This window comes from Arvicola amphibius, chromosome 4 (assembly GCF_903992535.2).
Source record: "Arvicola amphibius chromosome 4, mArvAmp1.2, whole genome shotgun sequence".
NCBI classification, from domain to species: Eukaryota; Metazoa; Chordata; class Mammalia; order Rodentia; family Cricetidae; genus Arvicola; species Arvicola amphibius.
In genome coordinates, this window is record NC_052050.1 from 37683765 (window position 1) to 37705518 (window position 21754).

Genomic DNA, 21754 nt, shown 5'->3' on the forward strand with positions numbered 1-21754 from the left:
CCTTTCTTTTTTGTTTAAACAGAAAAAGGGGAAATGATGGAGGACTCCCATTGGCTAATAAAGAAACTGCCTGGCCCATTTGATTGGCCAGCCTTTAGGTGGGCAGAGTAGACAGAACAGGAAGAAGGAAGTGAGGTAGATGGCTCAGTCAGATGCTACGCCTCTCCTAAGTTAGACAGACCACCATGCCTCTCCTCAGAGAGAAGCCAGATGCGATGAAGCCAGCCACCAGGTCAGATGTGCTGAATCTTTCCCGGTAAGACACCCTTTGTGGTGTTACATACATTATTCGATATGGGTTAGTCAAGATATGAGTAAGAGGCTGAAAATAATGGGCCAGGCAGTATTTAATAGAATACAGTTTGTGTGTTGTTATTTCAGGGTATAAGTTAGCCGGTGGCCGGCAGCGGGGCGGTGGGAACGCAGCCTGCCGCTCCACACTACACAATTAACAACTATTGTTCGCAGCAAAGACTGTGTAAGAAGCAGCAAGAGATAAACATCACGTCACATATCAGAACAGGCCCATCAGAATAACAGAGTTTTCAACACAGATTTTAAAAAACAGAAGAGCTTGGCATGGTGTTCTTCAAGTTTCTAAAGACATTAACCTTCAGCCCAGACCAATATTGCCAACAAAGTGCTCAATCGTAGTTGAAGAAAGAAAAGCCATCCCATGATAGAAATAGGCTTCTGACCTCAGAAGGCCAAACCTGGGTCCTCTACAAAAGCAAAAAGCACTCTCAACTGATGAGTTCTCTCTCTCTCTCTCTCTCTCTCTCTCTCTCTCTCTCTGTCTGTCTGTCTGTCTCTCTAGACCTCTATCTCTCTCTCTCTCTAGACCTCTCTTCCTGTTTTATTGGACCACATCAGAATAAAACTGCAAATAAAGAGCAAACATATATGAACTCATGGAGATTAAATAACTCACTATGTAGACCAGGCTGGTCTCGATCTAACAGAGCCAGAACTGCCTCTGGCTCCCAAGGGCTGAAATTAAAGGTTAGCACCACCACATTCAGGCTTGCATGTTTCTCCTGATAGATGATCTAAAGAGATTTTTTTTTTCCTCTCTTAAGTTAAACGATAGTAACTAAAGGGGCTGAAGAGTAGGCTCGTGATTAAGAGCACTCGCTCCTCCTACAGAAAACCCAGATTCAGTTTCCAGCACTCACATGGTGGCTCACAAGCATCTGTTAATTCTAGTTCCAGGGAATCTAACACCCTCTTCTGACATCCATGGGCACTGTATGTATGTAATATACATACATACATGTGAACAAAATACTCATGAATATAAAGTAAAATCTTTTAAAAATTAAAGAAAATTAATGAAAGGAGCTGACATCAACTTTATATATCTCTAGTAAAGCAGATAAGTTTACATGTGTAATCTGTATGTCTCGGTCCACCAGAAATAAGCATGAGTCAGTCTCCTCCGTGTTAAGCCCTCCTTGGAAGTCTGGAAGGATCCCCCACTCCCACCCTGTGGTTATTGCTAAAGGACTGAAGGAAGCTCATGGGAGGAGAAACCCTTCTGGAAATATTGACTCTCCCTGACTGAATCGATTGGAACAGTTTGGAAAGCCCCGTGTCACCTTTGCCCTCTACTTCCCATTGTTCTCCGGGCCTCGTTCCCTCTTTTAGAGCTAGCATGCTGAGTATTATGTAGTCAAAGAGCAGCATTATGTGCTGTAACCCGGGACTTCCGGATCATCTTACATTTATAAATAGCGAGGTAGGGCAGGGGACAAAGAGCAGTTCGAAGGCCAGTTGGGTCTGACCACCTGTAGGATGAAGCCTTTAACTACTGCCTTCTCCTTCCTTGTTCTTGCAGCTGCTCTTGGATTCCAGGCTCGGGGGATCATATATGGTGAGTCCATGGTAACTGGAAGTCTGGGGAGGAGACCCCAGAAGGCTAGCATTGCCTGTTGTGAATGATCTCTATCCTTGAGAGAGCAATGGCATTTATTTAGAAACAGCACCCAATTACAGATCCGCCTCTGCCTGCAGCCTCTGGATCAGTGGTTCTCAACCTGTGGGTCGCGACCCTTTCACAGGGGTTCAGTATCAGATACCCTGTACATCAGACATTTACATTACGATTCATAACAGTATCAAAACACGGTTATGAAGTAGCAACGAAAATAACCTTGTGGTGGGGGGAGAGGGTCACCACACCATGAGGAGCTGTATTAAAGGTCCCAGAGTTAGGAAGGTTGAGAGCCACTGCCGTGGATCCTGGTCGACTGATGACTTGCTTCTCTTTGGAGAAACAATTATTTCCCTTTTCATAGATAAAATTATTTGGTGGCTTAAGATAATGTTAGCTAATGTTTTAGCTGGCTCAAAAGAACTATAGTTAAGTTGTAAGTTTGTGAAAACAGACAAGAGTTCTGTGATGCTCCAACTGTTTGACACCAGTTAGTATACAGCCAACCTTTTTTTTTTTTTCAAGGCATTGGGGCCAGCCAGGCGAATGGTTCCACCCATAGTCACTGCCTCATTTGAAGCTTTGATGTTTTCATTTATGGTGGTGACTAGGACTCAATACAGAGAGGTCTTGTAAAAGTTAAGTATTCCTTAACTTTTCCAAGAAGAGAGGTACATCATACCCCATGGAGCTAAGGAGAATACTGGGCTTGGGTCGGGAGGTATAAGCAATAGAAATAGAGAAACTCATTTCAGGTTCTGTATTGGGATGCTCGGAAAAGGGGCACAATGCAGGGTATAGTTGAGACTTCCTAGTCTGGCAGATTTTGAATATATGGATGGTCTCTAATTGCCCAGGATCTAAGTTTAAGCAGTGTTAGGGCAAGGGACATGCCAGCATGGCTTTCAAGGGTGAGATGAAGGCAGGGGTCGGACTCAGCAGGAGTCGGTTTGAAGCCTTTGTTAAGAATCGGCTAACCTCCCCCTGTGGTCAAGATCTTAAGTACGTCAGAATACCTACACTCAGAAAACAAATACGCTTAGTAGAGTCATCTAGCCATTCTATTTGACTCACAAGAATTTTAGCACTCCCTATGTGCCACGCGGCTGCTGTTCTGTCTCACAGGTGCTGATTCTACAGCATCCCTGAGGGGTAGGACAAATGGAAATTTGCCATTCTTGTGGGAGGGGGAAGGAAGAAGCTCGAAGACAAGTAGTTTCGCGTAGCCTTGTATATTATTATTATAGCTGTGCTCATCTTACAAATGAGGAAACCGAGACAGAGGGGCCTTCAGTAACTTAAGACTACACAAGAAGTAAAGGGTCAAGTGAAGAGGTGGATTGGTAATGGAGTTGTTAGAAAAAGGCAATGCTATTTAAGATTTACTTTGGAATCCCACCCACATCACATCAAGCATGTTTTAAAAAACACCTTGCTACACATAATTCATACGAAACTATTGAAGACATAATGTAAAGGGTTAGTTGCCTTTTCTTAGCACAATGCAAATTCCCAATCCTTTAGCAACAACCTTTGGCCTTAGATACATTTGAGGATGCATATATTCTGGATTTTAAGAAGTGATACGCTTCTGGATATCACGTAACATCCCTGATGATTTCTGTAGAGCATCCCTCAACCAGACATTTTTATAAACTTAGACTCTTAGGAGCCTCGCTTCACTTCAGGGGACCTTGTGTCCCCAAAGGAGTTGAGGGGAAATGTGCAGTTTCCAGATTCCTGAAGGTTTCAGAAAAACGTACCAAGAACTGTGGGTGCGCCGCTTACTTAGACAGCTCATTAATGTCACCATGTTACATTCGCACTTAACTTAGAGTGCTTCAGAGTCAGCAGAATGCTTCCAAGTGATCCCAGAAAAATCTCACATCACCGAAGGGGACTAATGGGCCTGGAGACAGACTTTAGAGCCCAAAGGTGTGATGGAGGTCCAGCACTGGGGCGTGTCTGCCTTGGTGAGAACAGGGGGTGGGTAAGTGGAGACGCTGAGACAATGATGCTCTCTGCGCTCTGTTTCTTCCAGCAGCAGAGAGAGAAGTCCTGAAGGCAGAGCCAGGACTTGCACTTCAAGTACTTCACCTAGGTAAATATTTCAGTACAGCATGCTTTGAGAAGCACCAGATGGTGGCCGGTCTGTGCCAGAGTGTCCTTCTCCCTGATGACAGAACAGAACGAGGTCACGAGGGGGTTGAGAACGCTCTTCAGAAATCACCAGGGATGTTGAGGAATTTCTAGCAGCATCCCCAGGAGGATTAGGACGGGCCATGAGTATTCCATCCAGTATTCCCTTCTCTAGGCACCCGGTCTGCCCACTTGGGGCAGTAGCTGCCACTGGTGACTGTGCATGGCTTTCCATCTGTGGACATGCTCCCAGCCCTACTGTGGTCTGCTGTAGGCCCATTAGAGGGTGTGAAGGGAGAGGACAAGTGCAGGATGAGGAGAAAGCATCCCAAGTCCTGCACGCGCGCATGCACACGCACACGCACACGCACACACACACACACACACACACACACACACAGCCAGATCTCTTGAGAGCAAGGAATTGGCCCTTAAGTGGCCCTTTCTCTTCCTACAGGCTTTGAAGACTCTTCCGACTGCTGCTTCTCTTATAACTCGAGGATCAAGTGTTCAAGATTTGTATATTATTTCCCAACCAGTGGTAGCTGTACCAAGCCAGGCATCATGTAAGTGTCCAACTCACTCACTTTGTATTGGGGACAAAGAAGCCTCCGGGATACTGAAAGACTTAGTTGGTATCTAAGAAAGTCCCATCCTTGGACACTGCCAGGTGTCGCGGAGAATATTTCAGGGTGCAGAGAAGGAGACCGCTCAAGTCACTCCGCGAGCCATTAGAGAACCTCACAGGCCTAGAGAAGACCTCAGAGAGGAGGTGGTCTGAGCCACCTCCTGGAAAGAATAAACCATTGAGTGAGCAATCATAGGGTACAGAGGACGGGCTTCCCTTCCCTATTTACTAGAGACTTCTGTTTGTAATCTTTCTTCTCCTTTTTGTCCAGCTTTGTCACCAAGAAGGGGAACCGGGTCTGTGCCAACCCCAGTGATCTGAAAGTTCAGAAATGCATAAAAATCCTGAGGCCAAACTCATGACCACAGACCTGCGAACAACAGCATGTGCTTGAGGAGGAGGACATGTACTGCCAGCCACTTTTCTTCTGTCTTCCACAGTGACCACCTAAGGAGTGCTAAATGTTCGTTTTTATTAATAGACAAAAGATTTGCTTTCTGTTCCGGTTCAAAGCAACACAGCTAGCTTTGTCACTAAGGGGGAACTTATCTGTGCCAACCCCAGGGATCTGAAAACTGCGAAGTGCATGAAAGCCCTGAAGCTGACCTCAGTGTCTACACATAGCGTGTGGTTAAGATAAGAGGTCAAGGGCTGGAGAGATGGCTCAGTGGCTTAAGATAGCTGACTTCTCTTCCAGAGGATCTGGGTTCAATTCCCACTCACATGGCAGCTTGAACTAACTGCAATTCCAGTTCCAGGGGATCTGATGCCCTATTCTGCCCTTTAATTAGTATTTGCAGTATTTTTATGAATTCACCTTCACTATGACTAGCGCCACCTTGAGCTGTGGCCATCATGATGGCCTCAGAACGCTTGTGCTTTCCTGCATAGCTTCCCAGCAGAGTGTTAAGTGGATAAAGTAGAAGAGTGGTCTGTGGGGTTTGAGAATGTGTCTGGTTCTGACGTCGGCTTAAGTCAAACTGAATCTACTCCACTAGGATGAAATCCTTCCGGCCTTGGCCCATACATATGCCCATCCCAGCTGATCTTCCCGCCACCCCTAGTTCAGCCAACCCCCCTAATAAAGATCTTCCATGCAGCCACAGGTCTGTCTCTTCTTCTTTAGTTTCATAAAAACATGGGTTGAAAGTGGACTGTTGGGGAGAAAGTATCTCACTCTCCTTGAATCTCCAGCGGGGGGGGGGGGGCGCAAGGACTAGGAGGAACCACATAACTTTGTCTATTTTCTTCAAAGCAAAAGACATCATGATACAATTTTTAAATTTCGGAGAACACAGCTTATTCTAATGTAGACTTCATATCAAAGATGTATATTACACCACTGACGGAACCATTAGACTGATCTAAAAATCTTTGGAGGTAGTCCTTGTTTGATGGTTTCTCAATGCTATTCGATTGATCAGTTTGTTTTTACACCAGCTAGTTTTATTACCATGGCTCTGTAAACAATAATCCCAGCAACAATATTTCTATTGTTCGGGGCTGATGGGTTATCTGTGTTTCCTTATGAATTTTAAGATTGTTATTTTCAAGTCCTGTGGTGAACTGCCTTTGAATTTTAATGGATATTGCATTGAGTTTGTAGATTGTTTTTGGTAGGATTCCATTGTCACAATATTAAGCCCACCAAACTGGTGCTAGGAGCTCGTAAATTTCCTGGAGGGCCACTCATCCCTAGTCCACTGGTTCTGCCTTCAGTGAAAGAATACCACTGGCAGCAACAGAGCAAACCAGCTGGCTTGGCTTGGTAGTAAGAGGGAAGCCAAGGCAGCTTGGAAAGGCAAAACAATCTTGAACTCCTGCACCTCCTACCTCCACCTTCCTAGTGCTGGGATGACAGGCATGTGCCACCACACGTGTGTATACAATGCTAGCAGTCAAAGCCAGGACTTTCATGAAGTCCCATTTGTCAACAACTGGCTTATTCCCTAGGCAACTAGAGCCCTAACCAGAAAGTCCTTACCAATCCCTTTATCCTGAAGTGTATCCCATATTTTCTCTAGCAGTCTCATGTCTGTGTTCAAGTCCTTGAACCATTTGGAGTTGTTTTTTGTGCATGGTGAGGGATGAGGACTTAGTCTCATTCTTTTATATGCAGTTATCAGTTTTCCAGGTGCCATTTGTTGAAGATGCTGTCTTCTCTCCAATGTGTATTTTTGGCATATATATGTATGTATGTGTGTGTGTATATATATATACACACACACATACATACACACACACATATATATATACATACATATATATATACATATATATATATATATATATATATCCAGCATGTTATCACTTGTATCTGGGTCTTCTATTTAATTTCATTTATCTGCTTGTCTGTTTTTGCGCCAGTACAGAGCCATTTTTATTGCTATACTACAGAGTTGAAAATAGCAATAACCCCAGCATTATGGGGTTTTTTTTGTTTTTTGTTTTTTTTTTTTTTTTTGCTAGTCAGGGTCTTCTGTGCTCCTGTATCAATCCTCTTTTGTGACTTTCAAGACGCTTTCTTTGTTTTGTATCTTTAGTGTTTTGACTGTGATATGGTGTGGGGTTTTCTCTTCTCCACTGGTCTACTTGGTGTTTTGTTTGTCTCTTGTACCTGGACAGGTTTCTCTCTAGTTGGTTACCAGGAATTTGGGAGATTTTCTTTTACAGTTTTACTGAAATGTTTTCTACGCCTCTGACATGGAATTCTTTTCCTTCTCCAGTGCCCATAATCTATATATTTGTTCTTTTCTGTGGTGTCCCAAAGATCTCACATGCTCCATTCTTACATTAAAAGAAATTGTCCTTGACTTTGACCGAATAATCCATTTTCTACTTTTGCTCCCTTGCCCTCTGTATGGTCTTGTCTGTTGACGAAGCTTTCCGATGAGCTCTTTGAATTATTGAACTTTTCATCTCCAGCATTGTTTCCATTCGATTTTCCTTTTCTATCTCTTTTTTGAATTATATTTTTATATCCTGAAATCTCTTTCTTGTTTCATTCATTCTGTAAGTACAGACTTCTTCCGACTAGAGCTTCCCGCCCTGGGTTCCTTTATCCCCTCAGGAGATAAAAACCTGTTACCTGTGACTAAGAGTGTGAATGTCTCACAAGCAGGGCTCTAAAAGGATGTGGCAAACCTGCCCACCTGTGTCTTTCTGTGTGCGGGAAGAGCGCTGCACTCCGCTAAAACAGCCTGAACTGTAGGGGAGGGAAATCGTCTTCTCTGGTAGATTCACGCTCAGGTTTCTTACTCTCATATTCTGTTTGACTGTGTTGCTATTTCTTGTTTGTTTGTTTGTTTGGAGACACTATCTCACTGTATATCCCTGGCTGTCCCAGAACTTCTTGCCATGTAGACCAGGCTAGCCTACAAACTCACAGAGATCCACCTGCCTGTCTCCCAAATGCTGGAATTAAAGACGTGCACCACCATGCCCAGCTACCTGCTCACAGCCCTGTTCTCATTAATCAGGCCCAGGAAATGTTCATTTAAGCCCTGAAGTAGGCCCTCTAGTTCCCAGCCACACCACAGAATGAAGAAACGCGTGCTGCTTGGGAGAGCAGGATTCTTTGGTCATGGCTGTAGTGTGTACCAGTCACTATTCCTAATGGTTTATGACTATCAGCCCACTTAATATTTACAATGGCAGCTGGGGTGACCGAGGCTCAGAAGCAAAGCCTTTGCTTTAATAGTTTAATGGTCAGTGAAACTGGGGTTCAAAGTCAGGCATTTGAAGTCCGTGAGCTTAAAGAGATATGGGAGCCCCAGCCAAGTTCTAAAAAAAAAAAAAAGTTCTGGCTGACTTGGGTTCTCTGCAGACAAGTCCTTAGTTAGAGCGCTTCCTGCACTTAGGGAGTGGGTCCCCTTAGGGTCTTCTCTTCCTTCCTGACTTAGCCATAGAGTAGCTTTGCTTGGAACCTTAGAGGAGAAGAACCTATCAGGGATGGAACACTGGTTTGGCAATGGCCTGAAGTTCTATGCTGAAACACCTGGGGCTCTGTCCTCACTGGGGCAGAAACCCTGTAACTGGTCTATGGCTCCGGTTACAGTGTAGCTTGTGTGCTGTGTATTAAACTGGCCATTTACTGAATAAAGCAGGGTGGGGGTGGGGGTAGGGGTTTGTTCTTGTCCCCACAATTGGGATGTAGGACAAGCTCTACCTCTGCAGACTCTCAGTCCTGTGGCCTTTGTCGTGCTGTTCTTGGGGCCACGGTAGTTAGGAAGTTGTTTAGTTCCCCTCCTCACCTGGAATAATTAGCAAGGGAAAATCTATTCTTTATCATTCCCACAGAACCTAGCATATAGCAGGCTATTCCCCCACCCATGCTCTGAGCGGTGAGTGGGTACATGCTGGGGGACAGATGACAATGTGGGGCCCCACACAGGCCTCCCCACCCTGTATCTTTCTTAGGGTATACTGACTTAGTAGATAAGCACAGCTAGTTCTCCACATATCTTCTCTCCAGAAATGGGAGGAGGGGAGAACAGAGAGGTGGGTTGGGATAAAGCCAGCCTAAAGTTGATGGGAGAGTCTGGTTTGATTCTCTGAAGTCATTTGTCAACTCAGAGGACTGAAGTGGGTGGGAGCTTGTGGACCAAGTGATCCTTCCTCCAGTGCTTGTGGAATTAGGATGCTGCCTGGAATGATGTTGGACGGACCTTTCTACTCAAGCACCCGGCCACTGTCTGGGGCCACTGTGGTGATGGACATCTATACTTCTATCCAGCTTAGCCTCAGGAGGTGTCCACACCTGAATTTGACTGCATAGCTACAGTGTATGCTTGACTGTCTGGCACCTTTGGCTTGCAGCCTTCTTCCCACTACCTCTGCGCTCAGGTTTAAGTGACTTCACTGCCACTCCCTTGCATCTCCTATCTGACCTGTGAAATTTCACAGCCAGAAAACAGCTGAAAAATGATCACCTCATCCAGGTTATTTTTAGACCATGAGCCCATTTCTTCATGAGAAATCTTCCAAAAAGCCAATCTGTAAAATAAGTGGGTGGGGGTGATTGGTATACAATCCTCGAGACACTATTCTCAGATACACCAGTACCTCCAAGATAGCCCTCAAAACCCTGAGGAAACTTGTGTGAAAACCACCCACCCAAAGGCGTCCTTTACAGAGGATGAAACTGGGTCACAGTGCAAAGAAAGTCAAGGTGAGGCTGAGCCCTGTGTCCTGGTCCCAGGGTCGCTGTCCTTGGTGTTGGTGTGAGCACTTTCTCCTCCTGCAGGCTATAAATTTAGGGAACGGGACGAAGGAATGGGTCTATATTCTAAAGTGCCTTTCTCTCCCTCTCTGTTGGTATTTCTCTTAACCTTGAGCGAACTGCTAACCTTCTCTGTGAGTCAGTTCCTTAGGATGATGCTTGCTTTCTGGGCAAGTCCAGGTCTGCTGCTCTTCAAGCCCAGGGTTCAAAGCCACCATCTGGTCCTTCCAGGCAGGGTTAAAGGAAATGAAGGTGGGCGGCTGCCGATGACACGGGAGAAATGTGGAGCCTTCACAGTGCTGTGGAGGAAGACAACTCACTCCTTCAAAGCCTTCTGTTCAAGTTCTCTCTTCTGCCGCCTCCCTCTCCACCGTTCTCCTGCATCACAGAGAAGCTGGCATATTGCCTTAAGCAAGGATTCACCTCAGCATCCCTTGTTTCCTCCTCAGGAGGACCCCACCACCCTCCAGAATGCTGTTTCTGCCACATCACACACTCAATCCCCCGTCATCAGATTGTGAGTTATTTTAAAAGCAGCAGCGAGTGTCCCATGCCCAGGGTTGTGTGCACAGAACCCCAAGGTCAAGCTCTCAGCACAAAGGAGACATTTTTTCGCCCCGAAGAGATGGAGGGCAGGGAATAAGAGGCAAAGACGGGAGATAGAGGATGAGGGAGAAGGAGAAGGGGACAAGGAAAGAGGGCAGGGGGTTGCCCCAGAGGGACAAAGGACCGCCTCTGGATGGAGAAGAGACAGCTGTTGCGCATAGGTAAATGGCAGTTTATAAAGGTACAAGGTACTAGGTTAGGATGAGGTGTTTAATTTTAATTGGGTAAGCCAATAGGGACTTTTGATTGCTAGACTTCAACATTTTGATAGTTGGACGTTGGTAGGTTAGCCTAAGGAGGAGGAAGTGGTCCGATAAGGAAATTGACCTTGGTAGCTGGCTTCAGGAACGTAATCTAAGGGTTTTTTAGCAAGGGGTTGGGAGAAGGGCAAGTCCTGCTAGAACCACAAGCTTGAGTGGGCTGGCATTCCTTCAACATCTACATACCGCTCTGGGTATAGGGAGCTAGCAAGGCCTGGGGACCCCAGGACACCTTCACCAGAGAGAGGTGCTTGCTGGCCAAAGCCTGTAGAGTCATGTACAAGTTGTCCCCATGGGAAAGGAGTCACCAGGGGGAAGGAAAAGACATGAGGGTATGGGGAAGGGGGCAAAGATTGGATGAGTAGGGGTCTTAGGAGCTAAAGTGCGTGTCTCCCAAGAGGAGCCCAGCTTGAGTTGCCTCAGACAGAGAAGAGACAGTCTAGTTCAGGGAGGGAATGGAGGAGGAGGCGGGCCAGGCTCTCCTCCTAGATACCTCAGTTTGTAATCTTCCTCTCCCTTCTTCCATAGCTTCATTACCAAAAGGGGCATTTTCATCTCTGCCAACCCCATGGATGAGTGGGTCCAGGAGTGCATCGAGGACCTGGAAAAGCTGAGTGACCAAAGGCTCTGGGGAAGGGCACAGCTCAGAACCAAAAAAGGAGAGATCAAAGCCTCATTCATCCTCAGCTTGGCGCCAGTCACCTCTGGGAACTGCTCTGCCTCAAGTTTTAAAAAAAAAAAAAAAAAAAAAAAAAAAAAAAAAAAAAAAAAAAAAAAAAAAACCAGTTCTTTCGCTTTCCTGCCCTTGTTTGTGTCTGCTGAATTTACTAGCAGGTGGTGGCCTAGGGACTTCAGTGAGCCTGGTAGGAAGACAGCCGGGGTAACTGGGCAGAAAGAGAGAAGACTTGGCATTGATGTCACCTCTGCGCCAACACAGTGATAGATATCTCATTAGTGCTGTCCACAGGCTGGTCACCCTGCTAAGCCGCCAGTTTACAGTCTTTGTGATGTTCCACAGCAAGTTAAAGCTAAGATTCCCCACCTGGTCTCACTGGCCTGTGCTCATGACGGGCTCTCCTTAGCAATCAGACTCGAGCGTCCCCTTCCATGTATGTGTCTGTGTATGTATCTGTGTGAGTGTGTGCATGTGTGTTTGTGTGGGTGTGTATCTCTATGTTCATGTCTGCTTGCTGATGTGTATCTGTGTGTCTCTGTGCATGTCTATCTGTGTGTGTGTGTATGTCTGTAGGTATATGTCTGTGTGTATATGTGTATCTGTGTGTATGAATGGATATCTGTGTATATATGTGTGTGTCTATGTATCTCTGTATGTAGAAATATGTCTGTGTATGTGTGTCTGTGTAGCTGTGGGTATATGCCTCTGTGTGTGGGTATATGTCTGTCTGTGCATATAATGTGTGTGTACATCTATGTAAATGTGTGTGTGGATGTGTGTGTGTGGATGTTTGTGTAGAGATATATGTCTGTGTGTGTGTCTGTTTGAATGTGTGTGGGTGCATGCTTGTGTGTTGTCTCCAAGGCCTTTCTTCACTGCTGTATAAGACAGGGATAGTTTGGATATACATTTATCCAAATCCTTCCCTCTCTGTACACATACACAAGTTACACTGTATTTGTTCTACGCTCTTTTGTGTCTCCTGCTAGGCCACGCACACCAGAATAATAGGAGAAGGGTGCCTGGACCACAGATGGGGGTGGATGAGTGGGTGGATGGAAAGGAAAGAATGAGGCAGGGATGAAGTGGAGGCCTCTGCTCCAGAACGGGCTGGCTTTCCTTCTAGGTCTAAGACAGCTTGTGTGTTTGGAGTCTCTGTGCACTAAATGTAGGGACCATGACCCCGTTAGGCTACAAGTTGGGGCTCTGAATAGATCTGGCCCCCTACAATCCTCTAGCCTACAAAGGCACAGCTAAAGGGAGCTGAGGGATATCTTCTGCTGTGGCCCTGTAGTCCCTCCTCCGCCCATACCAAGGCAACCTTGAATTGTAGCTTTACTCGCCATTTTTATTTTATTTGTTTTGTTTTGTTTTTCAAGACAGAGTCTCTCTGGCTGGAACTCACTGTGTAGACCAGGCTGGCCTTGAACTCACAAAGAACCATCTGCCTCTGCCTCCCAAATGCTGGGATTGAAGACATTCAGCACCTCAGCTCAGTTTAGCTTTACTCTCTCACCTAGTGCCTTCTTGACCTCTCCCTAGGCCTATAGAGAGCCTCCAGGACTCCTAAATGCATAGGCTAAATCACGTGATGGGGACATCCCCTGCCTGCTCCTAGAAGCCTAGGAGAGCAAGGAGGTCTCTCTGCCCTGTCTGGTCTCTGCCCACCTCCCTTCAGGACTCGTCCACACACCTGTGGCATGATAATGATGCTAGAAAAAGCATCTCTTAGAAAAAGCTCTCACCCAATAATGAAGCTCTCGTCTGAAGGGTAATTCATTTCCACACCTTTTGCAAGTTTTAGCTACCAACTACCCTTCTCTGGTCCCAATTTTACAGACAAGATTTTGTGGACTAAGGCAAGGGTCACAAAGGGACCAGAATACTAAATACACAGCCAGGCTTCCTCAGACCCTCTCACCTCTAGTAAACAGTGATCAAGGAATGGTCCCAACATGTGTGAACCTTATTATAACAGAAAACTGTAGCTGCCCTGAGGCACCAGGGACCAAGCACATTTAGAAGCAGCCAAACCCGTAACGATTTGCACATCACTATTCTACCCGTTTCCCATTGTTCACCCTGTGCCTCTAAACCTCACGGTCCAGTCACAGCAAAACTGCCTGCATCTTCCACGTCTCTGGATGCTGCCTTTGACTTGGAACTGGACCCTGGAACATCGAAAAGAACAAAGATGCTATGGAGAGCATCAGGCTGGAGCCCAGACCATAGGCGCAAAAGGCAAAGCCAAGGCTTCATAAGCTGGTTGGGAGATCCACTATGTTAGACAGTATCCTCTGTGGGCACATTTGGCCACAGGAATACAGCTGGATGAGTGTGTACTTGCAGTACTCAGGAGACATTAGCTTGTTGCAGCTAAAATTACTCTAGAAGCTGGAGAAATGTCTGAACAGTTAACAGTGTCTCCGGCTCTTCTAGAGGACTCAAGTTTGGGGCCCTAGCGCCTACATTGAGAGGATCCCAAAGCCTAGCTCCTGAGGATCCAGTGCCCCCACCTGGCCTCTGTGGGTACCCGCACAGATGTGCACACACGCACACACACACACACACACACACACACACACACACACACACACACACACGGTCCCGGGGATCTGTACCATGGGAGAGTGCAAGGTCATTTCAGCATTCTTGAACTGGAGATGGGGGATATTCTCCTCACTGGCCACTAGACCCTGTCCTTGCCTTAATCTTCACTCTCTCTAACCCTGCTTTCTACCCTTCTGCGAAGGCCAATCACCGAGGGGAAATTGGGCCTCCGCAATCCTCCCCCCACCTCAACAGAGACAACTGTAGGAAACATAGTGAAAGCCAATGGCTCTGTTCTAGGTACAACCTATCTAACTCCTACTACTGAGGCCCCGACAACTTGTTTACCCCTCTAAATGTTCATGGCCTCAGGGGGTGGCCATACAACCACACTATTAAGCAAGGACAGCCATGCAAGGTAGCTGACAGAGCATCCTTGCCACACAGACCTCCATGCCTCTTCTGACTCAAATTTCAATCCTATGGCCCTGAACTGTGCACTTATTCTTTCAGCCGAGAGAGAGGCCTGTTGTGTCTCCTCCTCCGTCACCAGTTCTGCAGTGGTCAGAGTCCAGAGATCTGAGCAGTCAGGGTGAGGTCAGAGGACGGCCTGCTGGATGGGACTGCCTTTCAGCTCTGCTCTGGCCCTGGACTACCCCGCCAAGACCATGAAGATCTTCTCGGCCTCCCTCCTCCTCCTCGCCGTCCTCAGCACAGCATTTATTTTCTACAACCAGCAGAGTGGGTCACCTGTCTCTGTAATCTGGAGACGAGAAAGGAGACCGGGCAGATGGCAACGAAGAGATGCCAAAGGCACTGCCAAGTCTCTGACCACATTACTCCTGGGGTCCCTTCAAACTCAGCTGCCGTCCTTCATTTCTCCTTGTAAGTAGAACTGGGACTGGTCGAGACCAGAGATTCTAAAGGTGGCTGAGTCTAGCAAGCCAGTCACGTCTCCTGTGGGGATCTTGAGATCAGAAGGAATTACATGGAAGGAAAATAAGGAAGCGCTAGAGAAATGATCACAAATGCATATAATAAAAAGGGGTGCGGAGAGACGGAATGAGATGTTTGAACCTAGACACCCCTTCCTCTTAGTACTGGTATAGATTTCTAGAGCTATTGGACAACAAACTGAGCCCCAAAGGAGTGATCGAGCATGCTATCTGAGGATCTAAGACTCCCTTCTCTCCCGCCCTCTCCCTGCCCCCACAAGACAAAATAAAGTTTGCAGAAAAATGGAGAAATGCCAAGATGCAATACATGGCATGGTCAAATCATTTTTTATACCAAAACTTTGATTAAGGCCTTCCTGTTATCATGTACACATACATTAAATCCATATGAATGTATGCTGACTCTCGTTAGAGGCTGTCAGAATGGCAAATTATCAAGAAATCTCACAGCAGATGTCAGAACTGCAGAAATAGGGACGCTTATTTATCGCTGGTGGGAGTATGAACTGAAACATCCAGTATGGAGGCTCCTTTAAAATGTTACAAACAGACCTTGTGTGACTCAGCTAGGCCACTCCCGGGCATGTATGAGAGAACGCTACATCATAGCACAGAGACCTGTACATCCATGTCTACTGCTGCCCCGTGTACAACAGCAACAAAACGGACCTGACCTAGATGCCCATCAACTGATGAACAGATAATGAAAATGTGGTCCGTGTGTAACACAGAAAGTTATTCAGACATAAAGAAAAATTGAAACTTGTAGAAAAGTGGGGGAACCTACAAAGTATCATATCAAATAAGGTCACGCAAACTCAGCAAGAAACAGGACCCCCCCCCCATGCACTCCCTCATGTGCTTGTCCTGGTCTGGATGCACAGTGTGAAAAGTTGTGTGTGGGCGCGCTGTAACACGTAGACAGGAGAACAAGGAAGAGTGACATAAGGTGACAAGGAAGGACAGGATGCAGCAAGGGCCCAAAGTCATGACAAAGAGACGGGAGCATTGCTTTTCTAGTTTCAACCTTGCTGGTGTTTCTTCGAATGTGTGGCTGATAAGTGTATAAAGATATAAACACAGTGAAAGTCTAAAACCATAACCCGAGCCCCATGGTTTCAGAATGGCTTTTCTAACTGGGTGGAAGTTCAGTGAGATACATAAGGTTGGGGACTTGGCCAGTGTTTGAGTGGCTATGTTAATGGAGCAGTGTGATGTGTTCATTTGTGAGTCTGTCACAACAGAGTGATTGTGTGTATGTATGTGTGTGTCTGTGTGTGTGTAAGAAGTTCTGAATGCAGGACTGCTTAGAAAAAATAACATTTTTCTTTCATAACTTTGCCTTTTTCTTCCTTTAACTGGTAAGAATGACTACATGGTACTTTGGAAGGGCTACTGAGGATAGAAATAAATGATTTGATAAGAAATATTAAACACTAGAAATGACACTCACACACTTATTTTTTAGGGGAGGGCAATTTGTTGTAAATGTTTCCAGTTCTTATACACGCTACCATGAGGCTTTAATGAAAGGAACAAATACAACAGGCCCTGAGGGTGACTGTTACATAGAGCCACATGACAGTTTTGATTATACACACAGTCTTGTGGGCAAATGTTTGTCCATGTTTAGACTTGTGTATTATTCATTGACATGGTTAAAGTTGATTTTATAAAACAATATCATGGATCATTACTCCAGCTATGGCAGGGAAGCTGCATAAAATAAGGCTTTGTCACATTATTCAGAGTAATCTAAAACTAAAAGCTCAGGAACAGCATATTTTTGGGACATTCTACTTAATATTTTCAGACCATAGGTTAGGATATTAACTGAAACCATGAATCATGGGGTGGTGGGGTGATCATTAAAGGAACTGACAAAGAATGTGGGGTGGTGGTGGCACATGCCTTTAATCCCAGCACTTGGGAGGCAGAGGCAGGCGGAGCTCTGTGAGTTCGAGGCCAGCCTGGTCTACAAGAGCTAGTTTCAGGACAGGCTCCAAAGCTACAGAGGAGAACCCCCCCCCCCAAAAAAAAGAAAAGAACTGACCAAGAAACTGAATTCTTTTTAGGACTCCTGACTGCTTTGAAGCAGCAGTGCTGAAGACTAGGCCACGCCCCCCCAAGGTCACCTGATCCTGCTGCCCAATCAGACGTTCCAGAAAAAATGGAAATTCAGAGGCTAGAAATACTGAAGTTGCTGGACACATCCCACAGGAAGTCTAGCTGCTTATCAGTCTTCCTCATGCTGCAACCCTTTACCACAGTTCCTCATGTTGTGGTGACCCCCCAACCATAAAATTATGTTATTGCTACTTCATAACTGCAATTTGTAATTTTGTTATTGTTATAAATCATAATGTAAATATATGATATGCAGAATATCTGACATGTGGCCCATAGGAAAGGGTTGTTCAACCCCCGAGTTGAGAACCACTGGCCTATGGCTTGGCGTTCTGAGCTATCCTACCTCCTGGCTTTGCTCCAGGCTGGAGATTCAGCTCATCTTTAGTTCCATGAGATTCCCCCGGCATCTTGACAATTATTCCTCAAAACAAAATAACGAAAATCTTATAAGGCCATGGTGGCATTTTTCATCTCTGGAATAATGCTGACTGGTTTAAGTTGGCTTTGCATGTATATTCAAATACATAGAAGATTCTCTATCTCAATAATTTTCACATGTACAGTTCAATGCATCCACATGTTTGAGTAGCCATCACTTCTACTCAGAATCTACTCCCAGAAACGTCTTTCACTTGGAAGCTCTGTACCCATTAATTACAAGTCACTATTCTCGCCTCCCCAGCCTTGGGGACACTCTGCTTTGTGTCAGTGTGAACTTCACTATTCCAGGAACCATACAAGTAGATTTACATTGTACTTTTCCTTTTATGACTGTCTTATGTCTATAGGGCCCAGCCATGACAAGCTCAAAAGAGGCCTGAGTTTCAGTTTATCCTAAGGCAATACCTAGTTCCAAGAAAGACCACCCAGAAACAGACCATCCAAGAGAAAATAGCAAATGTTCCAAAGCCCAACACACAGCACACACCCATCCTCTTTTATGGGGACACCCCTAGACAAATGTCAGCCAATCAGGGGTCTTGAACCTTAGAATTCCCTCACCCCAACCTCTGCTATTATAAAAACCCACCCCACCTGAGCTCAAGGCTCTCTTATAGAGCCAATGCATTGGACACACGGAGAGTCTGAGTTCGAATTTGAATAAAGGCTCTTTGCTTTTACATACAGGACTTGGTCTCCATGGTGGTCTTTTGGGGGTTCCCACAACCTGGGCATAACAATGTCAAGCAATATCCCACCTTCAAAGTTGATGATGCATGTTATAGCATTCATCAGAACGTCACTCTTCTTTCATAGCTGAAAATGCTCTATGGTGTGGAGCGTCTACAGTCTGTTTCTCCAGCCTGTCCATCAAAGGACTTACAGCGCCTGTTAATCCACGGGGTGGTGAGAATAAGACCACCGCCACAATTTTAAGCCAAATTTTCAGCAAGCTTTAATTAAATACTGGCCAGGATGATGGACCCTGCCCAGATTCATTCCTGGGGTCTCAGAAAATGGCCGTAAATCAATTTTGCCAAGGCTTATAAGGGCATATGCTGTGGGAACTACTTCCGCTCCTTCAGCCAATAGCCTTTAAGATACCAGCTCACTTGGGCGTGGTCTCTTTTGTTTGTGCTCGCTCTCTTGCTTCCTGCTCCACTTGGGGCTACTGGATTCCTTTCCTGATCGGCAGAGGTCTGTTGTCTGGGATGGTGATCTGTAAGTTTTTTTCCCTTTAAATAAATAAGCATTTTATTAATCATAATTCCAAACTGGTGTGGGATTGTTTGTGACTTACGCCTTCAGGCATACTCATAAGGCCTTGTATTTCCCACCAGGTCCAATCAGGAGCAAGCACACATACTGACCTAGTTCCTGCCCATATCCCTCCTACCCACACGTGAGCAAGCACAGCTAATGCAGCTAAATCAAACAAGTGTGCTTTGAGCAAAAATACGTGGCTTATTATCTCCCATAAACAATAGCCTCCAGCATTTCAGGAAGTAGCTACCTTTGCCCAAGGGGCTTACAGGTTAGAGGTATTTTTATTTAATTGATTTCTCAGGCACTGTAATTAAAATTTAAAGCTTGACTTTGGCTCTCACATACCATTTTTATTTTATTGGTTTTTTTTGAGACAGGTTTTCTCTGTGTAGCCCTGGCTGTCCTGGAATCCACCCTGTAGACCAGGCTGGCCACAAACTCACAGAGATCCACCTGCCTCTGCCTCCTGAGTTCTGGGATTAAAGGCGTGCGCCACCACCTGGCTCACATCCACCCCCTCTTTTAAATCCTACTCACAGTCAGTGAGTCTTCATTTCTGATATTTGCAACGAAGGCATCTTAGTGTGTATAAGGGTCCATCAGTCACCACTGCACCCAGGTGGGGACACAGAAGTAGGTAAAGTGGATGACTCTACCCTCAACCCCCAGCCAGGGACCAGCACTGACTGCTTTTGTCTCTCCCTGAGATATGAACTCCTACGCCTTGTCCTAAGTAGGAATTTATCAATTGCTGCCCTACGCTCTATCAGACCTCAAGGGTTAGAGGTACGCATCTTGCAGCCTCTGTCTCCAGCTCACAGCCTGACAGTTACACAATCACCAACAACATCAACATATAGTCATACCTGGCTATTTATTCACAGAGTTAGACATGGGATGAGGGAGAAGTGGTGGGGGCCAGATCAACACAGGTGTCAAAACAGTATGAGAGTATACACCCAAGCAGTAAAAGGTACCAGGGTCCTTAGCCAGTACCACGGCCAAACTCAGGGAACTGAGGTTCAAAGTCCTGTAGAACATGATGGAACTGAAAACAGGAAACACAAGGCCATGACTGGCTGATTGGAACTGAAATGGCATTGTCATTCAAAGTTAGATATCACCCTGGAGACCTAGTTGAGATTGTACATATATACATAAAGGCAAATCCCCACCCAGCACAGTATATAAAGCTTGCTAGAAACTCCTAGGCCAAAAGGACTTTGGTGGGTTATGTTTGTTTTGAAGAGCTATTCCTTGTCTTTTTAATTCACACACTTCCTCTTTCCTATAATAGGGTTATTTAAACTCTACCCATCCTAAAGACCTCACCTACATAAACCTATTTGCAAGTATCTTACACAGTGACTAGCTTTGTGGAACACAGGAGGCCAGTTGGCAGGGAGTAAAATATACAAACTATATTTGTAGATTTTTTTTCTACTCTCGCGTGACAAAAAGGATTGACCCCCAAGTAAGTAAAGTTCACCCATCAACACAAGAGTGATAAACTAGGACAGAACGAAGGTAAGAAGGTAATTCTGGATAATATAAAGTACATTTTCTGCTCAAATGTCCTCTCTCTACCACCATGAAGATTTGGGGTGGACAACCAGGTATCCCAGGATATCTCCAAATATTAATGGCCTTCTTCTGAGGAGAGTCCATATAAGACACACATGATTAACTACTGCTGAAAGACTGAGCTGGACTTAGGGGACATGATTTTAAATCCCTGTCTCCAACCCACCCAGGAGATCGTCTCTATTTCTCCTTCCCAGGGAGATCCGTGAGTTTCCCCTTGGGTCCTCCTTCTTACGTCGCCTCTCTGGGTCTGTAGACTGTAACATGGTTATCCTTTATTTTACAGCTAATATCCCCTTATGAGTGAGTACATACCATGTTTGTCTTTATGGGTTTGGGTTACCTCACTCAGGATGGATTTTTTTTCCTAGTTCCATCCATTTGCCTTCAAATTTCCAGGTGTCCTTGATTTACAAGCTCAGTAGCACTCCATTGTGTAAATGCACCACATTTCTTTATTCATTCCTCAGCTGAGGGACATCTAGGTTGTTTCCAAGTTCTGGCTGTTACAAATAACTCTGCTGTGAACATAGCTTGCATTTCCCTGATAGCTAAGGATGTTGTGTTTCTTAAGTGTTTCTCAGTCATTTGAAATTCTTCTACTGAGAATTCTCTATTTAGATATGTACCCCAATTTTAAATTGGATTATTTGTTGATATCTTGTTTCTTGAGTTATATATTTTGAAAATCAGCCCTCTGTCAGATGTGGGATTGGATGGGAACTTGAGGGATCAGGCCGAGGGGCAATGAAGTGGGAGAGTTGTAGACAGATGGTTCTCTCCTGCCCACCAGTTCCCAAATACCCAGAAGCTGATTCCCAATTAATCAATCATACAGAGGCTTATATTGATTATAAATGCTTGACTTGTAGCTCAGGCTTATTGCTAACTAGCTCTTACACTTACATTAACCCATAATTCTTATCTATGTTTAGCCACATGGCTTGGTACCTTTTCTCAGTAGGCATTCTCATCTTGCTTCCTCTGTGTTTGGCTTGTGACTCCTCACCCCATCCTTCTCCTTCCCAGCATTCTCAGTTTGGCATTCCTACCTAACTTCCTGTCCAGCTTCTAGCCTGTCAGCATTTTATTAAACCAATTCTAGTGACAAATCTTTACAGTGTACGAGAGGATTATCCCACAGCAGAGAGTACTGGAAGAGACCACTGGAAAGGGGGGAGCATTTCAGACTCAGGTAAAGACCTGGTGCAAGGGAATCTCCCAGGAGTCTACAAAGATGACTCTAGCTAAGACTCCTAGCAACAGCAGATATATGACCAGGCAGATACCTCACCCAGTTCTCATCAGAGAGGCCTCATCTAGCAACTGATGAAAGCAGATGCAGACCCACAGCTAAACATTAG

General features: G+C 45.4%; 1 protein-coding gene and 1 long non-coding RNA gene across 2 annotated transcripts; both read left to right on the forward strand.

The window, feature by feature from the left end:
• Window positions 1-1639: 1639 nt before the first annotated feature.
• On the forward strand, window positions 1640-5746 carry LOC119811676 (C-C motif chemokine 6-like). The gene is made up of 3 exons (XM_038325595.1): window positions 1640-1873; window positions 4530-4638; window positions 4972-5746. Exons 1-3 carry the CDS (start codon window positions 1795-1797, stop codon window positions 5060-5062), a joined length of 279 nt encoding a protein of 92 aa, XP_038181523.1. The 5' UTR covers window positions 1640-1794; the 3' UTR covers window positions 5063-5746.
• Window positions 5747-14607: 8861 nt separating this feature from the next.
• On the forward strand, window positions 14608-18229 carry LOC119811678. Its single transcript, XR_005284997.2, has 2 exons — window positions 14608-14898; window positions 17045-18229. It is a non-coding gene; the product is annotated as an uncharacterized LOC119811678 (long non-coding RNA).
• The last annotated feature ends 3525 nt before the right edge of the window (window positions 18230-21754 follow it).